At 47.8% G+C, this 13,034-nt stretch overlaps 1 protein-coding gene and 1 long non-coding RNA gene across 2 annotated transcripts; one reads left to right on the forward strand and one right to left on the reverse strand.

Moving 5' to 3' along the window:
• Positions 1–994: 994 nt before the first annotated feature.
• rcbtb2 (regulator of chromosome condensation (RCC1) and BTB (POZ) domain containing protein 2) lies at positions 995–11,634 on the forward strand. The gene is made up of 12 exons (XM_035385517.1): positions 995–1,209; positions 3,094–3,227; positions 4,855–5,005; positions 6,120–6,286; positions 6,667–6,825; positions 7,097–7,204; positions 7,317–7,459; positions 8,294–8,484; positions 9,019–9,145; positions 9,297–9,436; positions 10,005–10,135; positions 10,608–11,634. Exons 2-12 carry the CDS (start codon positions 3,102–3,104, stop codon positions 10,746–10,748), a joined length of 1,584 nt encoding a protein of 527 aa, XP_035241408.1. The 5' UTR covers positions 995–1,209; positions 3,094–3,101; the 3' UTR covers positions 10,749–11,634.
• Positions 11,635–11,840: 206 nt separating this feature from the next.
• On the reverse strand, positions 11,841–12,343 carry LOC118209833. Its single transcript, XR_004761774.1, has 3 exons — positions 12,310–12,343; positions 12,158–12,271; positions 11,841–11,891 (listed from the first exon to the last, which is right to left on the reverse strand). It is a non-coding gene; the product is annotated as an uncharacterized LOC118209833 (long non-coding RNA).
• Between the last annotated feature and the right edge of the window lie 691 nt (positions 12,344–13,034).

Raw genomic sequence — 13,034 nt, forward strand, 5'->3', positions numbered from 1 at the left:
TGCTCATACCGTCCCGCTTCTCAGCCTCCAGGAAGAGGACGTGGACCGCGTGGCAGGGCAGGAAGCACAGGAGGAAGCAGGCGAGGACCCTGACCACCAAGGCGCGAGACTTCCTGTAGCTGGCCCTTTTGTCTTCCTTCGCCGCATGCGGCCTCAAACAGGCAGAGCACTGCAAAGACGTAGCAGAAGCCGACAGGAGGACTCTGAAGAGGCTGAAGAAGCAACACAAGGAGACAGCGCCCCCTACCAGGCTCGGGGGAAAATGACCAGGTAGTGAGCGGCTGTACAGAGGCCCTGCGCTTGACCCTGTCGATAGTTGCACAAAATGTTCCATGATGCCCACCACAGCAAGGAACGGTTCACCTTAACTCCGGTCAAAAACAGACATGATGACATAATGACTAGGGCAGCCCAGATAGGTGGACCTAGTCTAATACTTCATCTTAAATACTTTTACCATTTAGACACTACAGATTCATGCAAACTACTGATAAAGTTTAAGGAAGCATCCATTTTAACCGAAATCTTTAAATACACATGCATTTAAGCCAGGGGTTCTCAACCTTTTTTGATGTACCTTCAAAATCCAGGACATTTTATATTGTAATGTTTGGCTTCTCAATAATCCATTCTTAAGCAGCAAACAGGGGCTTTATGGGCTTCCCTCAGGATACAAGTCAATTATTTGCTTGAGGAGTGGTTATTTGTTTCATTTGTTTAGCATTCATAGCAATTTGGGGCATTCTTAACATAAAAATAGCCTAGTATACACAAGAATGGTAGCATGTTTAAATGTTTTATTGATAGGTCATTTAAATTTCTTAAATGCATGGAACTCCGCTGGTAGGCTATATGACTGGACGTTTGAGTACTTACCTATCCCCCTTGACAATCTTGTCGACCACTATCATACACACACGCTTAACCACTATCATACACACACGCTTAACGGAACGAAAACGTAAATAGCATTATCGTACTGCTGAATCCATGAACTCGACAATCCCCACTGATGCCTGGACAGCCAGGAACACTTCGGTCGAAATGAAAAGACATAGGGGGGCTAGTATGAAAACATTTGTGGCGTAATTGCAGGAAGCAATCAGAGCTTCAGAGACGTTTCGTTTTATTTTTAAATAAACCATGCAAGACGAAAAGCTCTGTCAATGGCGAGAAGACGTTGAAGAGTAGCAATCATAACTGCACATGGTAAATAATTTTTCCTATCTCATTTGTAGTATCGCTACGATTCACTCTTTTCCCGTGCAGTTCGCTAAAGCGGCTTTATAAACAATTTCCATTTCGTGACGCGCCTTGGTTTAGTAACTTCCTGCATCACAGACAACTGCATTGTGCTGCGGCATCCCAACATTCTTGTTAAAGGGCTGTGCCGTTTGATAGTTAGCCATTTTCCCGGTGATGAGTTTTAGTAGCCAAGCAGCTGTAGTGTACAGGAATACAGATCTGAGGACTAACGACCCGCTATGATGTCACATTAAGTTAATCAGTGAACCGAACCATATTAAAATGTAATTATGTGCGGCGTATGGTTTGAGTCTTTTCGTCTTTGTATTTAAGTTCTTACTTACATTTGAATGAGCATATTGTATTGCTAACTCCGCCTACACTATACACCGGTAGTAGTCAAATAATGTGATGTTTTGTACTAATGGCTGCTTCTGCAGGAAGGGAGAGTTTGTCATGTATTTTAACTGTCGCAAGGCTTTAACAACTAGCTATTAATGTGTAGATTACTACTGAATACTCAGTGCTTTATCTTATGTACCAGTGTGTGTGGCTAACTAGAACATGCTGTTGCTGTATAGCCAAGCCGCACGTACAATATTTGAAACCGGGGACATCAATCAAGAGCAGAAAAATAGTTTCGTCAAGCAAGCACTCAAATGAAACTTGAAATAAAATACGTTTTTCTTGGAAAATGAATTAAGATTATCGCTTGAAAGATCAAAAACTGAAACAAATGCATCTGACTGACATCCATTCAGGAATATCCTTACCTGACCCCACACGAGAAATTTTGGGAATATTTACTGTATTTATTCACCCGGAGAACCCATGTGATTCCGTTTATAGAAATAAGAAAGTAATGAAAGCCAGTACGTCGTGAAACCATTACAGACAAAGGTAACCCGGTTCACCCAGAACATGTACTAACCCGATACAGGCCTGGTTATGCCTAAAGGCACTGGGACCGATCCCCCTGAATGGATGGCAATGATATTACCTATAATGCTGGTGGTACTGCGTAGATTAGGTCATGCCCATGTCAAGAGAGGGAAACATCAAGGCATACAAAAGGATGTGTTAGTGTCCGACACTTTTTGCATTACTACTTTAGTGTTACTTTCAACACATTTTGCGTCAAAGTTACTACTTTAGTATTAGAAATGTATAATTTATGTGTTACAAAGGGAGGCTTTTTTTTTTTTAACAAAGACTGTGTTGAAACACAAAATGTTGTCCTTAACTAGACATGGACAAAAATGACTTGTGTTGTTTTTAACACATCTGTTTTGAATGTGTATTCTGCAATGGAATCTTCTTTTCTTCTGATTATTGCTTTTATGCCATTTTTAAGTAAACATTTAAAAGTGCTTCACATGGGCAGTTTGGTCAATTCATACAAGCCTATGTTACCTGTCAATCGAATGCAATAAAGAAAAATGTTCAATGAGCGTCGAAGAAGAGCTGGAGACCACACCTGCTGTGGATGGAGAGTAGATCCATCATGGCGGACTGCAAGGCGTGAGAAGCCGCCATTACTGAGAGCAGAGAGTCTGGCTAATGAGCTTTGCTCAGGCAGGGCTTCACTTTAGCCAACACAAATGCATTGTTGAAAAGCCAAGAGAAACAGGGCGGCTTTTGGCCAGACCCGCGTCACAAGCACAGATTTATAGTCCAAGTGCATAACCTGCCAAATTTGAGGGATCACGGTGTTACTGGGACCTGCTGAGCTGTTGTGGGTTCTGACGGTGGCGGCGGCAGCGGCGACTTGGCCAGGTCTGTGCCTGGTACCCCGAGGCTCAGGTGCCTGATGAGAGAGCTGATTGGCCGTCTCCGTGCCTCTTGCAGGTGGGAGCATGCTGGATGTTGGGAAGTGGCCAGTATTTGCGCTCGTGCCTCCGAACGAGCTGAGGCTGATCCGGCAGGCCTGCGTCTTCGGCAGCTCGGGGAATGAGGCCATCTACGTCACAGTCAACGATGAGGTAAACTTCACGGGAGGAAAGGGGCTGGGGAAACATTGAATGACAGTTATGGGACTGGGGTGGATGGAGGATAGGGTAGAGAGTGAGAGTGTGTGTAGTGTGTGTCTGTGTGCCTGTGTGTATGTGTACGCACGTGCGCATGTGTATGTACTGTGCAGGGGGTTTGACCATACGTGCCATTCACCACGCTGTGACCAAACTGGAGGGATAAGAGACTATTTACTGGTCAGGTAGCTTAAAGGGGCCACTGACAACTGACACTAATTGTTTGCAATTCGTCAAGTAACCGATTTAATTTGCTTTGACAGAAAGCTTACTACCAGCTAGCGGTAATTTAAACTGATGAAGAGAGGAGCTTAGAGCATAGGTGCTGTTGCCCGAGTGAGTACTACTGTAGGATCTGATGCATTGTATTGTGAATGAGGATTCATTTGGACGGACAGACAGAAAGACAGACGCTAGAGGGGAACGTGGGAATGGGACAGGGCTAGGACACGTTTGACAGAGGGACAGCGTGTTCCAGACGTGTAGCTAAGCAGATAGAGTAGCTATATTTAGGCCAGTAATTCCCCCACAAGCCCCATTTTATCCACAGGGATAGCAGCCCTTCTCAGGCTCTTGTGCTTGCTGGATTACCCGTTTGTTTATCGTTATGGGACAAACTCTCAGCCTGAAATGTTCAGTTATTTTTCCCCGTGTTGGGTTGTTAGAACAAAGCAATCACTAAATGTTATTCACTCAGTCAGGTCTTGTTCCCAAGGGCAACCATTTTTGAAATGTTCACACCTTCTTGCTGCAATTGCAATTGTGGACGGAGTGTAGCACAGTGGGTAAGGAACTGGGCTTGTAACCGAAAGGTCGCAGGTTCGATTCCCGGGTAAGGACACTGCTGTTGTACCCTTGAGCAAGGTACTTAACCTGCATTGCTTCAGTATATATCCAGCTGTATAAATGGATACAATGTAAAATGCTATGTGAAAAGTTGTGTAAGTCGCTCTGGATAAGAGCGTCTGCTAAATGCCTGTAATGTAATGTAATTGTAATACGGCCTCCTATATGGAGTTGCAGGCCGCCAGGGAAATCTTCAGGTGCCATTTGCACAGTTCAAATAAAACCTGCAGACACTCTGAAGTTCGGCCATTTTGTTTCTCCCTACTGTGGGGTTAACCTGGGCTGCCCTCTCCACCTTTATACCCAAAGAATGGCTTGTCTTAGACAGACTTTAGTTCCTAATGGAGACTGATTCATCCACACTGCCTGTAATGAGCCAGTGGGTCAGAGCTGAGGTGGAGATTTGCTGTTTGTGGCACTTTGACAGGTTTAGCCCTGAAATGGACTGGCTGAGCACGGGGATCTGATTTCCGCTCTGTTCACAGTGCTGAGTTCAAAGTACTAAGTTCTCATTGCTGTTCAATGTGTTAATTACACAGTGCTAAGTTCTCAGTGCTGAGTTCTGAGTGCTCTGTGTTGAGTGCTCTGTGCTGTGTTCTGTGTACTGAGTGCTCTGTGCTAAGTTCTGTGTGCCGAGTGTTCAGTGCTGTGTGCTCTGTGCTGTGTTCTGAGTGCTTTGTGTCCTAAGTGCTGTGTGCTGAGTGCTCAGTGCTCTGTACTGTGTGCTGTGGCGCAGGTCTTCGCTCTGGGCACTAACTGTAGCGGCTGCCTGGGACTGGGGGACGTTCAGAGCACCATCGAGCCGCGCAGGGTGGACGTCCTCTGTGGGAAGAAGATCGTGTCGCTGAGCTACGGCACGGCGCCGCACGTGGTCATCGCCACCGCGGGTGAGTGACCGCGCACGCAAACGCACCCGCTGACCGCTGACCGCGACGAGGCACAGCTCTGCGCGTTCAGCTTTCTCCCCATCCTAAACAGGCCTTGCACAGAGACACCCGAGAGCCAGATTTCATTCAAAATGACATTCTTCTTTCTGATTTCTGCTTTCTGATTTTACGAATCATGTCTGCACTGCCATCCCTTCTCTTCTACTGCTGTTCCTTTCTTCTCCTCTATCTCCCTTTCTTGATGAAAATGTAAATGTCAAGAAAAAATGAATGTGAGCAATAACAATGACTGCCAGGGAGCATGCAGATTTTGATCTCAGAAAGTGCTGAACCATCACGTTTTTCTGATCATTAAATATCAACCAGTGAGTACAACACGATTTGAATTACAGAAAAACACCAAACAGACTGCATTTTTCCCATTTTGAAATGCCTAAACTGTTTTTGTTCCTTCATTCACCAAATTAGAAATAACATTTTGTATTAGTCACGTATTAGTCATTGATGCCATTTCCCAGTATTGTTACAGATACTCTTGTTTACTGCACGGGGACAATGGCCATATCCATTTCAGATTCATTAAAAATTCAGGGCTCGTGCCAGATATGGTTGTGCGCTCTCATAATTACTGGCATTGTGCTTTTTGAATAAATACCGTCCTTTTTTTTATTTTTGCAATAGTTTTCTCAGAAATGGCTGCAGACATAGTTTTATTTTCCCAAAAGCTACAAAGCACAGGGGAAAGTCCAGGTGTGAGAGCAGGGAAAAGCAGGGCCTCGTGTTTGAGTTTGAGTCTAATAATGCAGTGAAATAGCATCATGGATCCTCAGGGCTAGATTACTGCCACTCCCGTCTCCCAGCATGAGTGATTTATAATCCCCTCACACCTGAGCCAGACACATTTCTGAAATACTTTTGAACTTTACAGACAGTCATTAGGGTCCACCTGAGAACTGTCGGCAGAATTCTCACCAAAATGAGGAATTTTTGTTCTGAATACTGATTAAAATGGACGGTTCTTTTTAAATGGTCAGTACTGGTGATCTGATGACTAAAGGATGTAGGTGTTTTAAAGAATTTTTTTCAGCCCAATTTTTTTCCTTGTCCCCTGTAGATGGAGAGGTGTACGCCTGGGGCCACAACGGCTACAGTCAGCTGGGAAACGGCACCACCAACCACGGCATGATCCCCGCCCACGTGTCCACCAACCTGCTCAACAAGAAGGTGGTGGAGGTGGCCTGTGGTTCCCATCACACCATCGCCCGCACCTTGGATGGAGAGGTGCCGATCACACCCCCGTCTCTCCCGTCCTGGCTGTCTTGGCACTCAGAGAAACGAAATAAATTTAAAAAAAACAGACCGAAATCATTCAATCCATGGATGTGCCCTATAAGAGCACCCTTATGTGAAATAATGTGAAAAAACAATAATTACAGTTCCGTACGGTACAATAATTCTACAAAATAATCAATAAATCAATTATAAGCCCATGCTCTTTGGTTTAAGGCTCATATGTCAAAAACCTAACATCCGAAAACTCAGACGCACCTACAGGGAAGTCAGCTGAAAGTTCAGTTTGTTGATTGGGCTGCACCTGTCTCTGGACCCCTTCGGTGACCAGTCGCCCCTCTCACCCCTCTCACCCGTCTGTGCCCACGCAGGTGTACGCGTGGGGGTACAACAACTCGGGACAGGTGGGCTCCGGCTCCACCGCCAACCAGCCCACGCCGCGGCGGGTGAGCAGCTGCCTGCAGAGCAAGGTGGTGGTGAACATCGCCTGCGGCCAGCTCTGCTCCATGGCCGTGCTGGACAGCGGGGAGGTACGGAGGGGGGCGGAGTCCAGCCATACGTTTTTATCCCATTTTACCCTTTAAGGCGTGAGATCAGAACTACGCGATTAGAATGCTGGAATGTCTTCGTCGGCTCATCCTAGTTCGTCGTCGTCTCGTTCGTCTCGCACGTTAATCACAAACGCGAACGAGGCAGAAGGCAATGAAGCTTTTGCGGCGCGCTTTTCTGAAGGAGCTCCGTTAGAGGAGTGGACTTTCCACGTGACTGATGTGACTAACCTCCTATCCCCCTCCTGTCCAGACCTACGGCTGGGGCTACAACTGCAACGGCCAGCTGGGCCTGGGCAACAACGGGAACCAGCACACGCCCTGCCGCATCGCCGCCCTGCAGGGCATCAACATAGTGCAGGTGGGGGGGAAGGAATCTAACGGATGCAGTAGCAGCCCACGGCCCCTAGGAGGCACCTGTGCCCGGTCATAGCAGTCAGTTAAAATATGAATTCCATCTGGTTTCTCCTCAGATAGCCTGCGGCTACGCCCACACTCTGGCCCTGACGGAGGACGGGTTGGTCTACGCCTGGGGCGCCAACTCCTACGGGCAACTGGGCACGGGCAACAGGAGCAACCAGGCTGTGCCTGTGCTGGTGAACCTGGAAAAGGAGAGGTGCGGCTCTATGGCCGGGGGTGGGGTCAACGTGGGGCGAGCTAGAGTAGCGGTTAGGGAAAAGGGCTCGTAATTCATGTTTACGTCTCAGGTAGGGCACGGTCATTTTCCCCTTGACCAAGGTACTTAATGATTCTGAAACATTATTCAGCACAGGTCTGGAGTATAACATGTCTGCATTGTCTACAGCTCCGCATTGGAGGGTATTACCTTAATAATAATAATAATAATAATAATAATTCCTTACATTTATTTAGCACTTTTCTCAAAAGACAGTAACGAGGGGGGAAACTCACCTCATCCACCACCAATGTGTAGCAGTCGCCTGGGTGATGCATGGCAGCCATTTTGCGCCAGACACTGACCACACATTCGCTGAGGTGAAGACGGAGAGAACAAGTTTTTTTTGCCAAATTGGGGGGTGATTAGGTGGCAGGTTGAGCGAGCCAGTTTGTGATAAGTGCCATGGGATCTATAATGGCCACAGTAAGTAAGGACCTTGGTTTAAATTCTTATCCGACAACAGCAATGATGGTGGTGTTTTATCCTTCCTAGACTTTCTGTTTGCTCTCTCTCTGTCTCTCAGACTGGTGGAGGTGGTGTTTTATCCTCCCTTGACTCTCTCTCTCTCTCTCTCTCTCTCTCTCTCTCAGGGTGGTGGAGGTGGTGTTTTATCCTCCCCTGACTCTCTCTTTCTCTCTCTCTCTCAGACTGGTGGAGGTGGTGTTTTATCCTCTCCTGATTCTCTCTCTCTCTCTCAGGCTGGTGGAGGTGGTGTTTTATCCTCCCCTGACTCTCTCTCTCTCTCTCTCTCTCCCCCTCTCTCTCTGTCAGGCTGGTGGAGGTGGCAGCCTGCCACAGCACCCATACGTCGGCGGCTAAGACGCAGGCGGGGCAGGTGCTGATGTGGGGCCAGTGCAGGGGCCAGGCGGTGGCCAGCCCCCACCTCACGCACTGCTCCAGCACCGACGACGTCTTCGCCTGCTTCGCCACGCCCGCCGTCACCTGGCGCCTCCTCTCTGTGGGTACGAACGGAGCGGGGGGAGGAAGGGGGGGGGAGTTCACTCCTGTTGAACTCAGTGTTCTCTGCTCTTCTGCCACGTGTCCACCATTTAACTTTTTAACATTTAAATCTGTCACGTCGCTTTGATTCAACTCCTTAACCCCTTCAACGCCAGTGGAATTCCTGCAGATTACTGACATTTATGAATGTAAACATGGACATTTAAATGTACTTACGTGTCTGACCCAGGAGGTGTTGTGTGTGTGTGTGCATGCCCTGTATCTGTGTCCAGTCTTCTCTTTGTACCATATACTCATCCCTTTTCTCTCTGCCTGAAATATAAAAGAAAAGAGAGTTTAAAAAAAAAGTGAATGACATTTTTAAAGACAGTGATTAACATTTTTTCCAGGAAAACAAACCAAACTCTTGGCATGAAAGTAACACATTTTCAGTTGGGACCTCTGTCCTTTGATAAATGAAATAGCAGTTCTAAGAGCAGAACTGATGAAGAGCTTCACCTGCCCGGGTTCTTGAGGTGCTGTCCTCTGCCCATCAGACGGAGACGATTACCTCACGGTCGCGCAGTCGCTGAAGAAGGAGTTCGACTGCCCGGAGATCTCAGACCTGAAGTTCCTGGTGGACGGAAAGCCCATCCACGTCCACAAGGCCCTGCTGAAGATCAGGTAGCGCCCGAACACAAGCCCATTACTGCTTCAGTTTTCACTCTCGGCCTTGAAGGGTCGCAGGATCCGCCGGTTTCATTCAGTTCTGGCCCATGAACCCAGCTGAGGTGTGTGAAGTGTGTACTCCCGACACAGTGCCCGTGCGTTGCAGGTGCGAGCACTTCAGAACCCTGCTCAACGAGTCGGACGAGGACTCCATCGAGATCCAGCAGTTCTCCTACCTGGTGTACCGCGCCTTCCTGGAGTACCTGTACACAGACACCATTAACCTGCCCCCGGAGGACGCTGTGGGTGAGAACTCAGATTCCGGCTCTTTTCTTCATCTGAAGTGTGTGGATTTAACCCTCGTTGTGTCCACAGGGTCAAAAATGACCCACCCTCACCAGACCCCCTGTGATAAAGCCTGTTCAATGAATTTTAAACCCTAAATCAATATTTTTAGAAACGACCTGTTAATAAATTGGTGAATAATAACTTCCTACTTCACCATCCAGGGAGACTGTATTTCTTCAGTCTACGCCACTCGGTTTTACTACAAAACCCACATCGTCATGGAATTTTTTGCTGTATTAGATGTGCGGTGCTTAATTCTGATTATGACTTCTGATTTCATAATTACAGGGTTAAAAAAACAAACACATAAGACAACCTTCATACCCCAAGGGTGTACCGCCTTTATAAAAACAAAAGAAAGGACAATGTTTCATCAAAAACAGGATCAAATTTCATGCTGAAAATATAACATTTAGGCAGGTTGTCACTGCTGTTAAACGCAGGACGGGGCCTTTTTTTCACCCTGAGGAGAGCAGGAGAGTTTAGTTGGAGTGCAACCCAACCCCTGGTCCCTTCCTGTCCGCAGGGCTGCTGGATCTGGCAACCTTCTACAGGGAGAACAGGCTGAAACGGCTGTGCCAGGACACCATAAAGAGGGGGATCTCCGAGGAGAACGCCATCACCCTGCTCTCCGCTGCCGTCAAATACGAGGCCCAGGTGGGCTAGCCGCGCCTGGCCCCGCCCCGACCCAGGCTAGACATACCTTAGATTCAGCCTGCAGTCTCTGGACAGACAGCTTTGTGTGAAACGCCACTGGAACCCATTCCACATATGCTGAGACAACCTGGATCAAATACATATTTTAAATATTTTATGCCTGAAAATTTTAAACAGACATGTTACCTAAATGATATTGTACAATCATAGGAACAAAAAATTTAGTGAAATATATTTTTATGTATATATTTGTAGGAATTTCACTGGTACCTAAAGGGTTAATGTGTTTCAAATAATTATATGATGTAGGTCTGATTCGAACAGTAGCGCTAACTAGGAAATATTTTTTAATAATTGTTTAAACATTCTTCTGACCTGGGAACCGCAGTGATGATATTTAGAACCTGGTTTGGTGAATTTGATATTTGGCAATGCTGGAACATTTGGACCAATCACGCGTCTTCCTCTGCAGGACCTGGAGGATTTCTGCTTCAAGTTCAGCGTCAACCACCTGACAGCCGTGACCCAATCGCAGGCGTTTGCGGCCATGGACCACAACCTGCTCAAGAACTTCATCAGCAAAGCCAGCCGATACGGAGCCTTCAAGAACTAAGCAGAACCCAGGACCCAGAGAGGGAGAGGGGGAGGAGGGACTGGGCCGGCTGCCTGGGACCTAGAGAGGGGGGCGGAGCAAAAGGGGATCCAGGGAGGGGGCGGGGCAATGGGGACTCAGAGAGGGGGCAAGGGAAAGGGGGCAATCGGGATGCGCAGAGAATCCGCTGACAGGGCATTAGAACTATCCTGAGCCAGATGAAAGGCCCCAGAAGACTGATTGGGGAGGAGCCATCTCCACTAACTGGAAATGATTAAGCTCTACCTGAAACAGGTGCACATACTACATGCACACACACACACACACACACACACACACACACAAAGACAGAGATAAGGTAGCATATGAAAAAGCCTGTAGCAGTGAATTAATCATTAAGTGGACCTGACCATGTGAGAGACAAAGCTACAGCTTCTCTCTGGTCTAAAACAAACTGCACTTCTCTGGGTAGTCTGATCTCATTCAGGAATCTGGCTGATCTATATCATCTGAAGTCACACAAAACATGAGCTTTCCTGCCCAGGCTGAGGGGTACCTGTGTGGCAGTGAGCCTTAGAGTGAGGCCACGGGTACCTGTGTGGCAGTGAACCTTAGAGTGAGGCCAGGGGTACCTGTGTGGCAGCGGGCCTTAGAATGAGGCCAGGGGTACCTGTGTGGCAGCGGGCCTTAGAGTGAGGCCAGGGGTACCTGTGTGGCAGTGAACCTTAGAGTGAGGCCAGGGGTACCTGTGTGGCAGTGGGACTTAGAGTGAGGCCAGGGGTACCTGTGTGGCAGCGGGCCTTAGAGTGAGGCCAGGGGTACCTGTGTGGCAGTGGGACTTAGAGTGAGGCCAGGGGTAACTGTGTGGCAGCGGGCCTTAGAGTGAGGCCAGGGGTGCCTGTGTGGCAGTGGGACTTAGAGTGAGGCCAGGGGTAACTGTGTGGCAGCGGGCCTTAGAGTGAGGCCAGGGGTACCTGTGTGGCAGTGGGACTTAGAGTGAGGCCAGGGGTACCTGTGTGGCAGTGGGACTTAGAGTGAGGCCAGGGGTACCTGTGTGGCAGTGGGACTTAGAGTGAGGCCAGGGGTACCTGTGTGGCAGTGGGACTTAGAGTGAGGCCAGGGGTACCTGTGTGGCTGTGAACCTTAGAGTGAGGCCAGGGGTACCTGTGTGGCAGTGGGACTTAGAGTGAGGCCAGGGGTACCTGTGTGGCAGTGGGACTTAGAGTGAGGCCAGGGGTACCTGTGTGGCAGTGGGACTTAGAGTGAGGCCAGGGGTACCTGTGTGGCAGTGGGACTTAGAGTGAGGCCAGGGGTACCTGTGTGGCAGTGGGACTTAGAGTGAGGCCAGGGGTGCCTGTGTGGCAGTGGGACTTAGAGTGAGGCCAGGGGTACCTGTGTGGCAGTGGGACTTCGAGTGAGGCCAGGGGTACCTGTGTGGCAGTGAACCTTAGAGTGAGGCCAGGGGTACCTGTGTGGCAGTGAACCTTAGAGTGAGGCCAGGGGTACCTGTGTGGCAGTGGGACTTAGAGTGAGGCCAGGGGTACCTGTGTGGCAGTGGGACTTCGAGTGAGGCCAGGGGTACCTGTGTGGCAGTGAACCTTAGAGTGAGGCCAGGGGTACCTGTGTGGCAGTGGGTCTCAGATTACACTTTACAGACTCTGATCTGAGCTGAAAGAAAGACTCTTACTTACAGGTGATGTTATGAACATCACCAATATGACAGTTACTGGGATTCACATCTGATATATCAAAACAGCAAGGTGTGTGTAGAAAAGGGTCAAGATAAATTATGCAAATTAGGACTTTTTTCCATTTAAGACTTTTTTTAAAGACTAGTTTTTAGTTCTAGTATTTAGTTGGAAATGAGCTCCGTGAAGAGATGTAAAAGTACTAAGGAACAAAAAAACATGTCAATATTAGAGAAGATGCTGAATTGTGATATTGAAACATAGGCAAATATTATTTTTGAGGGTTTTTTTTTGTTGTTTTTTTATTGCCATGATAGTTATATCTGATATCATTGCTATTTACAGTGTATATTTCAAAAGGTCAAAGGGATTTTCATCCAGTGTGCGGATTCCATAGAGTCCTGTCTCTTTTTACATTGTATTGTTATGTCTTTGTCTTTTTTTATATATATATATATATATTGTGGACAGAGCTGCCCTGTGAACTTCCTCTTTCGGATTAGCACCTGAACGGTTAACGGTCGCTCTGTCTGCGTGGCCCTTGTTGACAGAGAGCGGGGATCTGACGTAGCGTGCATCGGTGGCTGATAGGCCATTAATCATTAACACGCATCCAGCA

Source organism: Anguilla anguilla, chromosome 12, assembly GCF_013347855.1.
Source record: "Anguilla anguilla isolate fAngAng1 chromosome 12, fAngAng1.pri, whole genome shotgun sequence".
NCBI lineage: Eukaryota > Metazoa > Chordata > Actinopteri > Anguilliformes > Anguillidae > Anguilla > Anguilla anguilla.